This window comes from Nothoprocta perdicaria, unplaced genomic scaffold (genome assembly GCF_003342845.1).
Source record: "Nothoprocta perdicaria isolate Ctin4 unplaced genomic scaffold, notPer1 scaffold_450, whole genome shotgun sequence".
NCBI classification, from domain to species: domain Eukaryota; kingdom Metazoa; phylum Chordata; class Aves; order Tinamiformes; family Tinamidae; genus Nothoprocta; species Nothoprocta perdicaria.
In genome coordinates this window covers 149523-163180 of record NW_020455700.1, presented here as the reverse complement: position 1 = coordinate 163180, position 13658 = coordinate 149523, and the positions used below count along the sequence as shown (strand labels likewise).

Sequence of the window (13658 nt, the reverse complement as noted above, 5' to 3'; positions counted from 1 at the left end):
GCACGGGCGTGCTCGCCCCCCCCGCGCGTGCTCGCCCCCCCCGCGTGCACGCGCACGGCACAGTGCTCGCCCCCGTACCACACACACAACCGCACCGCGCACAACCGCTGCGCCCCCGACACCCGCACAGCCTCACCGCACAACCGCACGGTGCACAGCCGCACCACGCACAGCCGCAGAGGGCACAGCCGCGCAGACCCCTTCACATGCACACACAACCGCACCGTGCACAACCGCACTGCGCACAGCCACGCTGCACACAACCGCACTGCGCACAACCACACTGCGCACAACCGCACTGCGCACAACCACGCTGCACACAACCGCACTGTGCACAACCGCACTGCACACAACCGCACTGCACAAAACCGCACTGCGCACAACCGCACCGTGCACAACCGCACTGCGCACAACTGCACTGCACACAACCGCACTGCGCACAACCGCGCAGACCCCCCCATGCGCACACACAGCCGCACAGTGCACAGCTGCACTGCGCACAGCCGCATAGACCCCCCCACGCACACACACAACCGCACAGCGCACAACCACACTGCGCACAACCACTCAGACCCACCACGCACAACTGCACAGTGCACAACCGCACTGCGCACAACCGCACAGACCCCCCCATGCACACACACAACCACACTGCACACAACCGCACTGCGCACAACCACTCAGACCCCACCACACACAACCGCACAGTGCACAAGCGCGTGCCCCGGCCATGCACGCACAACCGCACCATGCACAATAGCACACGCACACACACAACCACACAGTGCACAACTGCACACCCGTGCCACCACGCACAACCACAGCACGCACAACCACAGCATGCACAACCACACAAMCCCCCCGCACGCGCACAATCGCACTGCGCACAACTGCACAGTGCACAACCACACACACACACAGAGCTGCGGTGYGCACAACCCCGGCGCGCACAGCCGGACTCGCGCGGTTGTCACCCATCRCGGCAGGTGTCGGGGACGTCACCACCGAGGGCTCCTCAACAGCCTCTTGCAAAACAATCAGCCCGCGCGGTGCTACACGTGCAACAGCCGCCCTCCGGTTGTTGCATGCAYGGCGAGGACAGTCGCAGCACAGCAACACCCCTAAATACAGGAATCAGCGGCCAAAAGGAGCCTCCTGCTGCCCAGGGCTCCCGGCCTGGATTCCGAAGCGTCTCCGGCTTCCACGGAAGGGACAGAATCCCATTGGGAAGAGGCCCGGATCCTGCCCGCCGGCTTGGATCGGAGGATTTCGCCTCTCCCAGGGCCGGGTTGTGCTTTCCAAAGGACCTGGATGTGTAGGAAGGGGCAGAATTCCAGCTGCTGCTGGGATGCCCCCAAAAACCCACGGAGAAGATGCCGGCATATCCCATGGGAATTGTCCCCGTGTTTGTGCTCTCGTCCCCTACGACCCCGACTAGCAGCCCTCCCAGCTCCGGTGCTGCCCACGTCCCCCGGCCTCGGAGCAACCGGGAAAAGCGCCAGGAATTCTCCTTTCCCGGGAACGGAGGCCGCAGGACTCCGCACATTCCAGCCCCGTTCCCAGGGTGCCTCTCGGACGGCCCCTTTCGTCTTTTGTTCCCCATCCTGGCGGGTTTACGGCTTCAAAACACTTGGATTTGGGGTTTTCCTAACAGCGCTGGGYTGGGGAAGCAAAACCAATCCCAAATTTGTTTTTTTCCCCAAATTTTTGGAGCTGGTGAAATGTGGGAATTCGAACAAGGACGAAGACACCGTGGAAGGGACGGGAATGAGCAGAGTGGGGACACGGACGGAGCTCGGGGGGTGTTCGGGGCCCAGACGGTTGTTGCTCATTTGAGCCTTGACATGGGAGAACTCTGTGTAAAGAATTATATAAAAAATTATATAAAATTATATTAAAAATGCCTCTAAGTATCACAGGCGCTGAAAAACACATTACTTTGTATTACTTTGTATTACTTTGTATTACTTTGTATTACTTTGTATTACTTTGTATTACTTTGTAGTTGTATTAGTCATATCATGTTAAATTATATTATTTTATATTATTTGTAACGGTTTTATTTGCATAAACAATTACTGCTATGTATTGTATGATATATGCTATTACGTCTCCTATGTGGTGCTGTGCTTTAGGTGCTCGCGTCAGCCGCGTGGCTCATTAACAAATTACTCCATCGGGCTCCTTAATTACCGCAGGGAAGAGGCGGTTGGCGGGAACAGCCCCCACGGGCCGCCATGACGCCCCCACGGGCCGCCATGACACCCCCACGGGTCGCCATGACACCCGCCGCCCGCCATGACAGCCCCGCCCTCCGCCCGCCATGACCCCGCCCCCCCCGCTTCCCATGGTGCCGCGCGGCGGCGCGCGGGGCCCGCCGGGAGTTGTAGTCCGCGCGCGGCGGGGGCGGAGGCGCCGTCGGCCGCCATTATCTGGGAGCGCGGCGGGGCCGGAGCGGCGCCGCGCGAGCCCGCGGCCGGGCCGGGGCGGCCCCGCCATGGCGGTTTAGCCCGCCGCCCTCGCCCTCCTCCCGCCGCTGAAGGCGCGGCCTAGCGGCGCGCGCGGATCCCCGGCGTCGCGTAGCGGCCGCGGCCCGCGGCGGGCCGCCCTCGGCGGGGCGGCCATGTCGCTCGTGGCCTACGCCAGCAGCGAGGAGGAGAGCGGCGCGGAGGAGGAGGAGGAGGCGGCGGCCGAGGAGGAGGAGGAGGAGAGCGACGAGGAAGGCGCCGCGGCCGCCCCGCGGGGGCTCTTCGCCGCCCTGCCGCCCCCCAAGGCCCCCGCGGGCCCCCCGAGCCCCGGGCCGGCCCCGGAGGGCGGCGAGGAGCGAGCGGCGGCGCCCGACGCCCCGCGGGGCCCCTTGGGCCTCCCGCGGCCCAGGAAGAGGACGGCGGAGCCGGTGCGGATCCCGGTGCCCGCGCTGCGCGGGGCAGATGTGAGTACCGGCGGCGGCCGTGGGGGTGTCCGCCACCGACCCGCCCTCCCCGGTAGCCCCCTGAAACCACCGGCGTTTCCCTGTCCTTTGATAACTTATCTGAGGGCTCTGGGGGGTTCTCCTCGCGCCCAGGTAAGTTATTGTTGCAGCTGTACGTTAATAACAGCAATACATATAAATTTGCCCCATATAAATTACTGTTATATTTTTTGCTCCCTGATGGCCCCAGTGTGAGGACAGAGGGGCTCCTACGGGCTTTTTCCCCCCTGTTTTGGAGGGATTGTGGCCGTAGCCACCAAAGGGTCAACACGGAGACTGGAGCTGCCCCGTCCTGGTGCAAACGGGGCCAGGTTTGGGGCATCCCTGGCCCTTGTCAGTAACCCGGCCCCATCCAGCACGTTCCAGAGCCAAGGAAACCCGACCGGGAAGCAGCAGGACRGGCTCCCTGCGAGAACAGGGCAATTGGTGCCACCGTCCAGCGAAGCCACTTGATTTCTCAGCTGGGGACAGGAGGAAGCGCCACCGAAATGGCCTCGTGTCACGGAGACCCCAGGGCCCTCTCAGGTGCCCGGCTCCCATTTCCTGCGGCGTTCCAGGCTTTTCTGCTCCTCCTGGGGAGCATCCAAACCCTGCAGGCAACGGGACCTTATTGGGCTGCCTTTTATTTTTCCCAGCAAGCTAATTAGCTTTATACAGGTCTCTGGGGCCTGTGTTTTGCTGGAAAGATGCTTCATAATCAAACAAATGCCAAGTTTCCCCTGAGKTTTACCGAAATCTGGCGGGGGAGGAGGTCAAATGAAAGGGGATTTGYTTCTCCTCCTTTGCCCCTGCCCTCCAAGCTACTGAATGAAGGCTGGCAAGAGAGAAATGCCTTAAAAACGAGTCTAGTCCCGCAATATTGCAGCTGTTGGTGTGCCTCTATTTTGGTGTCTTCTTCTTCTTCACCATATTTTATAATTTAGGCTGGAAATGAGGCCTTCTGCCAATTTGCTGTAATCTCTTTAAAGTGCTCTGCAAAGCTATAAAACAATAAAGATGTTCAAGGGCTCCTGTGCTGCCAGAGGAGGCCTGGCTTTATATTCGAGATTTTCATCTTGTTTAACAGCTCCAGAGTTATCGGGAGCAATTCCCCGCTAATTCCTGCAGTGAATTTTTGACATCTTTATGTTATAGAGCTTTGCTCTTCCCTCTGTTCATGCAGTGCTGTCCATTACTCTAAGCCTGGCCTTGTTAGGTGCAGCTTATGTTGATGTTCTTGCTCGGATTTTTCCAACAAATTAAAAAAGGCTAAATTGTCAGTGCTCTAAATATTCGTTCTGACAGTAGCCAAATATTAAAATGCATTAAAATGTAGAATTTTGGCTGAACTAAACCTATTTTTGTTCCCTAAGTTGCATAAATGAGCTCATAAWTGTTAGGTTGCTTAAAATGAGCAACATAAACATTGCTCGGTGGGGTTTTCTTGGTTGTCTTGGGCTGTGCTAAGCTCTGCTTTTCTTTCTCAGTCAGATTCCGAGGAAGATGAACCAGCAAAGAAGAGAAGCACTTTTCAGGTAAATCCTTAGGATATTTAATGAAGCAGGTTTCTTAGGAAGTAAGCGTTTGACTGGGATGGAGCTTGGCCTTCCATTAGTGTCAGCCGGGCTGTGATTAGTGTGTGGCTTTTAGGGACTAATATCCTGGAGATCCCCCGGGGTAGCAGAATCCTCTCTTGGGAAAATTTCCTACACTTAAAATGTGCATTAATTTGGGAAATGGAGGCGGTTATTTGCAATATGATGTTTCCTTTAAAAGTCCCCCTGGCCTTTGGGGCCAGAAAGCCCTGCAGGGTGTTCAAACAGCAGGCGCTTGTGCCGAGCACGGGAAACCCGCACGCACTGTTAGAGGGAAAGATAGAGGAGGTTTGGGGCAGGAAATTGGGAAAACTAAAGAGTTTTTTTGCTCATTTCTTTTATTCTGTGCCTGGAAACGCGCAGGGACGCGGCGAGGGCTCTGGCTTGTCTGCGTTGCTTCCTCAACCCAAAAACTTGACCGTGAAAGAGAGCAATCGGCTGCTTTTGCCCTACGCCTTCTCGAGGAAAGCAGCGGAARCGGCGTCCGAGGCGAAGCCGGCGAAAGCCCCGAGCTCCTCCTCGAAGCCCAGAGCCCCGGCCAAGCCGGCGGTGGCCACGACGCCTTCTCCGTCGGCCATCAAAGCGGCCGCCAAGAGCGCTGCCCTCCAGGTCACCAAGCAGATGACGCAGGAGGAGAACGACAGCGACGAAGAGGTAGAGCCGGAGAACTACTTCTCCTTGTCCGACAGGAGCGAGCCCGGCACTGTCGGCGCTGAGACCTATGTGTATTCGGGCACAGTGGTGGCGGAGGAGCCTCCGCCGGGGACCGAGCCGGAGCCCCAGGGCCAGGACGCGGCCGCTAATGCCCCCTTGGAGTTCAGGACGGCCGCGGGGTCCGGCGGCCCCCAGCCCAGCTGGGTCCCCAGCCCCGGGGAGGACTACGGCGCTCAGCCCTATAACCAGTTCTACGCCGATGCCGGCGTGACCGGCGCTTATTACCAGGTGGGTGCGAGGCCATGGCACGAGGAGGGAAGGCTCCGCGGGCTCCTCTTGCTCTTGGTCCTTGGCTTGGGGCGCGTTGAGGCTTCAGGAACCCTTCCCTGAACGAGCTGGGCCGAGGGGTGTAGCCTCCGTGCTGCAGGATCCCTCTGGGATGAGAGCCATCGATGCTCTTTGCTGGATAAATGTTTAATAGCTGCTCTCCCTTTGAAATGCCCCTGCAGAACTGCCCCTGCTGCTGTCAAGGAGCAGGACTGGGGCTTGCCAGGATCCCTTTCGGAAGCTGCGTTGTTTCTAGTAAGCCAGCAAAGCGGTTGCTGTTGGGTGCCTCTAAAAACGGGCTGTGCTCTTCAGTCGGTGCCAAAGCCGTGGGAATTCTCTCAGCCTTGGAAGGAAGCACCCGTGTAACTGAACTGGGATCTCCAGAGGTTGAATTAAATCTTCAAATCTCTCTGGGTGGGGAGGAAATAAGAAAACAACCAAAAAACCCAGCAGTTCAGGGTGAGATGTGAGACTCGGAGCTCAGTCTGGAGGTCTGTGTTCATAGCTGCTCCAGGCTCGTTTCCTTGCAATGATGAATTTTGCTGTTTTTTCCCCCTTTTTGCTTTCAGGATTATTACGGTGGCGGCTACTACCAGGAGGCGGACGCGGCCCAGGCACCGCCGCAGGACATGAGCACCGACTCCTCCTTCCTGGATGATGAAGCGGTTGGCACTTTCTTATYTCTGGCACCGAGGGGGTGGCATCCCGGTGCTCCTAGAGCAGAGGATCCGCTTGGCAAGGCCTTGAGCAAGCCTCCCCCTCCGGCACGAGCCAGATGCGCTTCCATAGGCTCAAGCGCGGTGTCGTGGACACGCGCAGTGTCCTTCCAGTCCCTTGGGTCACTGCTCCGGATGGATTTATAGGTTCTATAAGTAGATGGTGTTTGTTATATCCCCCTAGCACAGCCTGGCTCTTGTCAGGACCATATAGGGTGGTTAGGGCATAGGGAGGGATAAAATCAGTGCATTCGCTTGCTCGCCACCGTGCAAGAGAGCTGCTCTTTGGGTGCTGTATCCTGCAGCACAACGCTGAGCTCCCTGCCTTATGGAAATGCTCCTTCTGAGGGGGAATTGTGCAAGGTGGGGATTTTGGCAGCTAAACTTTAGGTGCTTCCTCAGCACGGAAAACGAAAGAAAAATAAAAGCATGAATGAGTGAATGAAAAATGAAAGAAAGCGAGCTTCTCAGCAGGAGACGATGCCAGGATAAATAATGTGTAGGTGTGCAGGCACACCTACGTGCTGTAGGTGTGCCTGCTTGAGCAGGAAGGTTGGACTAGATGATCTGTAGAGGTCCCTTCCAACCTTAAATATTCTGTGAATCTGTGAATCTGTGTTCCCTTCTGCTTTGGTAGATCAAGTTAAGCTTGACTAAGTTAAGTCAAACTTGATGTTGAGTAGTTTGAGGACCCCGGGTTGAGCAGTTTGAGGTACTCTGATCTACAGAAAAGCAGAATTCTCCTAAAAATTCYTGTTTGGAAAGACGTATGGTGGTGTGCCCTGCTCCGTGCTCGGGGAGCACATGGATCAGAACCGCATCTACCTCTGTCTCGCATCACAGCCCCTCTGAGTCTCTTGTTTCTGTTTTGCTCTTAGTTCAAACGCCTGCAAGGCAAGCGGAACCGCGGGAGAGAAGAGATCAACTTTGTGGACATCAAAGGTGACGATCAACTGAGCGGAGCCCARCAGTGGTTGACCAAGTCCTTAACGGAGGAGAAAACCATGAAGTCCTTCAGCAAGGTATGGGCAGCACTGGAGGAATTCCTGCCTGGAATTTAGTTCTGTGAATCTGAAGCTGTGTGAGATGATAGGCAGTGGTGGGGCTGGCGGGACAACCCTTCCCATCCTATCCAGCTCACGTAGTTCTAATTATATATTATATAATTATACACAGGAGATCAGTAGGGCTTTTTAAAGCAAGGTCCCCACGTACAGGTGGTCGAGATCAACCCGGAACTGCTTTAGTCTAATTAATCTGCCCCAAACTGTTAATGTGAAACAAGTCTATGGGGCTTCTTGACTGCCTTTTCTCCCATTTCTGTCTGGGCAGTGTCTTTCCAGGGCTGACACTTACTCTGGCTTTGCTTTTTAGAGGAAAGGAGATCAACCCACAGGACAGCAAAGAAGGAAACACCAGATCACCTACYTGATCCATCAGGTGAGCGTTCTCCCTCCAGCATGGGGACGGTTCCAGATGCAGTTACAGGAGTTGACGCTGACCGTCACGAAGCAGAGCTGGTGGCRCTGCTTGTTCTGTGCTTGGGAACCAGAGGATATCCATATATCCATATCCAGCATATCCAGCGATAATTAGCTCTCAATTAGCTGAGAGGCAACGGGGGCTGCCCAGGATGAGCGTCCTGGGCACCCCCRACCCAAACGATGTCCTTGGCCGTAGGAATCTTACGGCCCTGCTCAGGGATAGAGTCGCTGGTTGTGCTCTGCTTTACTTGTCTGGCTTAMTTTGGTTACAAAACCCTGCGTGCCGTGTCAAGCTCTGTACCGTCGGTGTGTGGTTTAGCAAGCAGCCCCTGCGACCGTCCCCCAAAAGAAGCTGCGTTGCAGTGTGAATGAAACGCCGTGCATCTTGAGGCCTCCATCGAGATAATTGCACTGCTATAACGGGGCCCCTTGCTGAAGTGAAATTCCTGAAGTAATTCCTGTCAGCGGGGGCAGAGGGTAAAATATTCCTAAGTCGCTGGGCAGCGGTTCTGACTTGAATCCTCTCCCTTCCTGCAGGCGAAGGAGAGAGAGCTGGAACTGAAAAACACGTGGTCGGAAAACAAGCTCAGCCGCCGCCAGACTCAAGCCAAATACGGATTTTAACACCTCTCCCCCACCTTTTGGCCGCTGGCCCAGGTGACCTGGGGTGTGAGGCTTCTCCTGGGCTTCGGGAGGTCAAGGAGGCCCCCGTGTAGAGGCTCTGGGGCTGAGAGGATCCTGCACCCCCTGGCCTGCCGCGAGAAGGGTTTCGTGCAAGCAAGTTTTGGAAACTACCTGTAATTCCCTGCTCCCCTTCCTGACCCCCGCCAACAATAATGCAAATGGTTCAAATCAAGCCTGGCTTGAGCAACCTGGGACTGTCGCAAGGCACAGGGCAAGGCTGGAGCTTTTGGCCCACCACAAGGCCTAGATCTGTTTTCTTGCAGGGATCCTGCCTCCTCATTCCTGAAATTAGCTGTAGCCGCTGGAATCTTGGGCAGAGTCACCACAAACTTCCCAGTTCCGTTTGCTCCTTTCTTGGCCTCGCTGTGTGTTGAGAGTGTCCTTTTTTTCCGCTGTTTTTTTTTTTTCTAAAAGACAGTTTCAAGAGCAAGCCTGTTTTTTGTCTTTTTTTTTATTGAGACATCCCTACGACTTTAATTGAGTCTGAGTAACCGCAGTGCTCCCCATGACAACTCTTTGCGGGGAGAAGAAGGGAGAAAGTGGCTAATTTGGTGKCTTTGCTGTCAGCTGCGTCGGCCTCTGTTTCAAATCAAGTTTAGGGGAAACTGCTCTTCCATTTGTCTGATTTAGAGCTTGGGATACAAGGAAAACACCCCGGCGTGTGGATGGCGCCACGCGAGGCCCTCTCTGCCAGCACGAGAAGCTGCCGAGAGCCCTTGGATAGATAGGAACGTTCCCTGTATGTATTTTCCTGCTCTTCCCTTCGCCCCAAGGCCTGCAGGGCTGGAATAACCTGGTCTCCAGCCGAGTTGATCCAAGGATTTCCAGGGTCACACGGTGCATTGCGGATGGCAGTGAGTTCAGCGAGCGAAACAGCAGTCTTTCCTGTAACCCAGCCCAGATGAAAGCTGCCTACTGTACATTTTTATATATTTTTTTCATCTCTTGAGCTTGTTTGGATCAATCCCGCTTCCTATAAAGGCTTCACATCTGATTAAGTGTTAACTTTATCCTCCTGTGTGGGAAGAGGAGGCCACATAGGGCCTTAGGTTTGCAACCACCAGGTTTTATTTAAGGTATTGGGCCTGTGTGATGTGGCTGTAAATCATGTGCGAGCTTGTGACCCAGATCCACGTGTCTGTAGCCCAAACTCCGGCCTCGCTTAGTTCATCGTCCCCCAAAATGTGAGATGCTGGAAGGAACAGAGAGCAGGTCTGGTTATTTAACTTACATTCCCAGCACTAAGGGTTATATTTGTTGTAACTGCAGTTAAAACTAATATATTTGTTATTCCTTTTAGGGAAATCCAAAAAAAATCCAAAAATTTGTCTTTTTTTTTTTTTCTGCCATGTTACCTGTTTAAAAAACAAGCTCCTGCTGAATGAAGTCTTTTCTTAGAGTATTTTGAAATTGGATTTCTAGTTTAGCTCCCTGAATGTTTTAGTACTTTGCCGAGCCCATTTGGAGTATTTGAATGACCAGAATAAAGTTACTGTTGAGTAATTTATTCATATCTTCTATGTACAGTGAAATCCTCTGAAAAGAGATTTGATAAAGGAATAAACTTTTAACTGAACCAAAGCTCACCTGCGTTCAGCAGAGCTCCTTCTCTTGGCCCTGGGCTGGAGATGTCCRTGTCGCTGCAAAATGCTGCTCCGAGGGAATGTGCAAGGTTCCAAAAAACCCGTTTTTCCGTGTTATTGCATGGTTTTAACGCCAGAGGGGCCTCGCGAGGACCGGGATAGAGAGCTGTCCCCCTGACGCTCTGCTTTTAGTCGCTTCAGCACAACGCAACACGCGTTCGTGTYGCCCTAAGGGACCCGCGAGCGCCCGAGGAGCCGCTTGGCACCGCGAGCACCTCTCCGTAGGGAAACCCGGCCACATCCTTCGCCGGAGCTCCCTGGGGAAGCGGAGCATCCGCAGGGCCGGTGATCCTGCATTCGCCCTGGCACCCAGGGGGGTCTCTGGGATAAGGGACACGGCGACGGGCCCGTCCCCAACGGGGGGCTGCAGGGACGGGGCTCCTCCCGGCACCCACATCCCCAGGTGCCGTCTGGCCCCCGGGGGTCCCCAGGGCTGGGAGCCCCCCCTTCCCGCCCCACTGCTGGCTCCCCCCTCGCTGGGATGTGGGGGGACAAACGGGTGTCCCCCCCCACCCTCAGTGCCGCCTCTGGTGCCCGCCCGCGAGAGGGCAGAGCCACCCCGGCCTCCTCCTCCTCTTCCTCCCTGCCGGCTGCCCCAGCGGGGACAGGGCGTCACAGGGGGCTCCTTGCCGGGTCCCCCTGCCCATCCCGGGATGCCCTTGGGGGGGATCCAGGTGCCCTGCTCCCCTCTGCACATCCCGAGGGTCCCGGGGGGGGCGGAATTTGCCCCCCAACCAGCACAGGACAGGCCTGGGGACATCGCCCCCCGCTCCGTCCCCTTCCCAACAAGGGAACGGGAGGCACGGGAGGAGGCCGGGCACCCCGATGCCGCTCTGCTCCTCTCTATTTCCCAAACACGCAGCCGGCGGCCCCGGCCCGGCCCCGCGCAGTTGTCAGGCTAAATATTTGGTGTGCGGCAGCCGCAAACAAGCGCGGGGGCCGCCGGGCCCGCGCGGCCGCCCAGGGAGTGCCGGGGGGGCCGGGCCCAGGTGTCCGGGCGCCGCCGCGGAGCCTCCGCGCCGAGGCCCAAAGGCGGCCATGGCCTCGCGCCTGCGCCTCGCGCTCGCCCTGCTCCTCCTGGGCGCCGCGCCGCTCGTCCGGGCTCCGGCCGCGTCGGAGGGTGAGTGCGGGCGCGGGCGGCATGCGGAGCCTCCCTCGGAGGCTCCCCGGCCTCCGTTTCCCCCGTTGTTCCCGGGAACGGAGCGGCTCCTCCTGGGAAGGAGCCGGCTTCGGCTCCCACGCTTCTTGGAAATGCCGCGTCCCGCGAGGCCACCGCCGCTCCGTGATGGGAAGTGGCGGGGGACGAGAGGGGGGCATCGATCGCGCCCGGTCGCGGGGACATGGGGTGGAAAAACGGAGCTTGGAGAGGGCGGAAAATCCCTCGAGAGGATGAGGATGAGGATGAGGACGAGGAGGGGGTGGCACGGGGAAATCTCTGCCCCGACTCGGTTGCGCTGTGGCAGGCGGCTCTGGCAGCGCAGGGACCCCGTCCCCTCCGCGCCCCCCTGCGCCTCAGTGTCCCCTTCCCGTCCCCAGGGCAGCGGGAAGGGCGGGGGGTGCTGCCGGGGCCGTGTCCCAGCCAAGCGGCTGCGCCTGGAGCGCCCAGAGCGCCCGGAGGGTGCCAAGGCCCCCCCATCCAGGGGCAGGACAGACCCCCTCGCTCCTCCCGCTTGGCCCACACGGCAGAGGCTTTGGCCAAGGTCCCCACGGGGGACACAACGGTGGCCACCCCAGGGCTCCCCGTGGCCACAGCTGCTCCCCGGGGCGCATGGAGAGGGTCCCCACGGGGGACACAACGGTGGCCACCCCAGGGCTCCCCGTGGCCACAGCTGCTCCCCGGGGCGCATGGAGAGGGTCCCCGCGTCCCCGTGGAGGCCGTTGCCGCTGTCCCCTTTGGCGGCCCTGTCCCTGGGCGGTGTTTACAGTAAATCCCTCGCGGGAACCGGCACCTTCTCCCCGCAATGAGTCGGCGTCAGGTTGCAGGCGCTGGCGCGCGGCGGCTGCAGCTGCAGCTCGTGCCGGAGCCGCCGCGGCCGCCAACGGGAGCCTCCCGGACCTGGACCCGGCTCCGGGCGCCGGGGAGGTCCCGGTCGAGCGGCGGTGCCGGCCTGCACGGCTGCAAACAGGGAGAGCCCTYGGGGTGCCCCGGGTGCGGGGTGCCGGGTGCAGGATGCCGAGCATGAGAGGATGAGTGTGGGATGCGGGCATAGGAAGCTGAGCGCAGGATGCTGAGTATGGGATGATGAGTGCGGGATGCYGGGCACAGGATGCCAGGTGTGGGATGCCGCGATGCCAGGATGCCAAACACACCCGCAGCTCCGGCGGCCGGGGCCCCTCAGCRCCGCGGCTCCCCGGCAGAGCCGCCYGCGTTGCCCCCGGTTGCTCCAAGCGATTTCAGGGCCGTTGGACAGCGGGACGATCCCCCCGCCCGCCCTGGGGTCTGCGTGGCCGCGATGGGGGGTCCCCTGGGGCGGCAATTCCTGCTGCCCACGTTGGCCCTCTGCCCCCCGCAGTGTGTGGCAGCATGGACATCCGCAACGACGTCTCCCAGCTCCAGAAGCTGGAGAACTGCTCCATCATCGAGGGCAACCTGCAGATCCTGCTCATGTTCACCACGGGCGCCGAGGACTTTCGGGGGCTCAGCTTCCCGCGCCTGCTCATGATCACCGAGTACCTGCTGCTCTTCCGCGTCTACGGCCTCGAGAGCCTCCGCGACCTCTTCCCCAACCTCTCGGTCATCCGCGGCACCAGCCTCTTCTTCAGCTACGCCCTGGTCATCTTCGAGATGCCGCACCTGCGGGACATCGGGCTGCACAGCCTGACGCATGTGCTGCGCGGCTCGGTGCGCGTCGAGCGCAACCAGGAGCTCTGCCACATCTCCACCATCGACTGGGCGCTGCTGCTGCCCGACGCCGTGGACCAGGGCTACATCGTGGGCAACAAGCCGCCCGAGGAGTGCGCCGACGTCTGCCCGGGCATCCTCGACGTGGAGAAGCCCTGCGCGCAGACCAGCGTCAACGGCGAGCTCGGGTATCGCTGCTGGACCTCCAGCTACTGCCAGAAAGGTGGGTGGGAGCCGGCGGGAAGGTGGGAATGAGCCGGGAGCCGGCGGGGAGGCAGCGGGACGCGGGTGCCCTGCTAGCAGCGGTAATCGGATCCCTGCTGTATCCTTGGCCGGGGGAGCGGCCGGCCCGGAGCGGCCCTGTTTTCCTGGCGGCGAGGTAAATACGGGTCCCTCCCGGGCTCGTTTGCTGTAAACAGCAGCTCTGGTAATGACATATATACTGTAAACAGAGATGTCTATCAGGGCTGCGAGCTGGGCCGCTGCCCCGCGCCCGCTGCGCCGCGCKGCSGCCGCCGCTCCGCTGGGCTCGGCAGGGAAGGGGCTCGGCCGCCCTCGCCCTCCTGCCCGGGCAGCTCTCTGTCCATCCTCCCGTTCGTGCCACCTGGGCACCCATCCACCCGGCTGTCCCCCTCTCCATCCACCTACCCGGCTGGCTCTTCTGCTCTCTGTTCATCTACCTGTTCATCCACCTGCTCCTCCACCCACCTATCCTTCCATTCACCCACACAACCATGTGCCCATCCACGCATCCACCCACTCA

General features: G+C 58.9%; 2 protein-coding genes across 2 annotated transcripts in view; both read left to right on the top strand.

Moving 5' to 3' along the window:
* Positions 1–2623: 2623 nt before the first annotated feature.
* PRCC (proline rich mitotic checkpoint control factor) lies at positions 2624–9862 on the top strand. Its single transcript, XM_026046625.1, has 8 exons — positions 2624–2683; positions 2774–2932; positions 4438–4485; positions 4909–5487; positions 6096–6191; positions 7121–7264; positions 7617–7682; positions 8264–9862. Exons 1-8 carry the CDS (start codon positions 2624–2626, stop codon positions 8348–8350), a joined length of 1239 nt encoding a protein of 412 aa, XP_025902410.1. The 3' UTR covers positions 8351–9862.
* A 1229-nt stretch (positions 9863–11091) lies between these two features.
* INSRR (insulin receptor related receptor) overlaps positions 11092–13658 on the top strand; it is a 9603-nt gene continuing 7036 nt past the window's right edge. Inside the window, exons 1-2 of the mRNA XM_026046624.1 lie at positions 11092–11173; positions 12567–13117. Coding sequence (XP_025902409.1) covers positions 11092–11173; positions 12567–13117 — 633 coding nt within the window. The remainder of the gene's footprint in view (positions 11174–12566; positions 13118–13658) is intronic.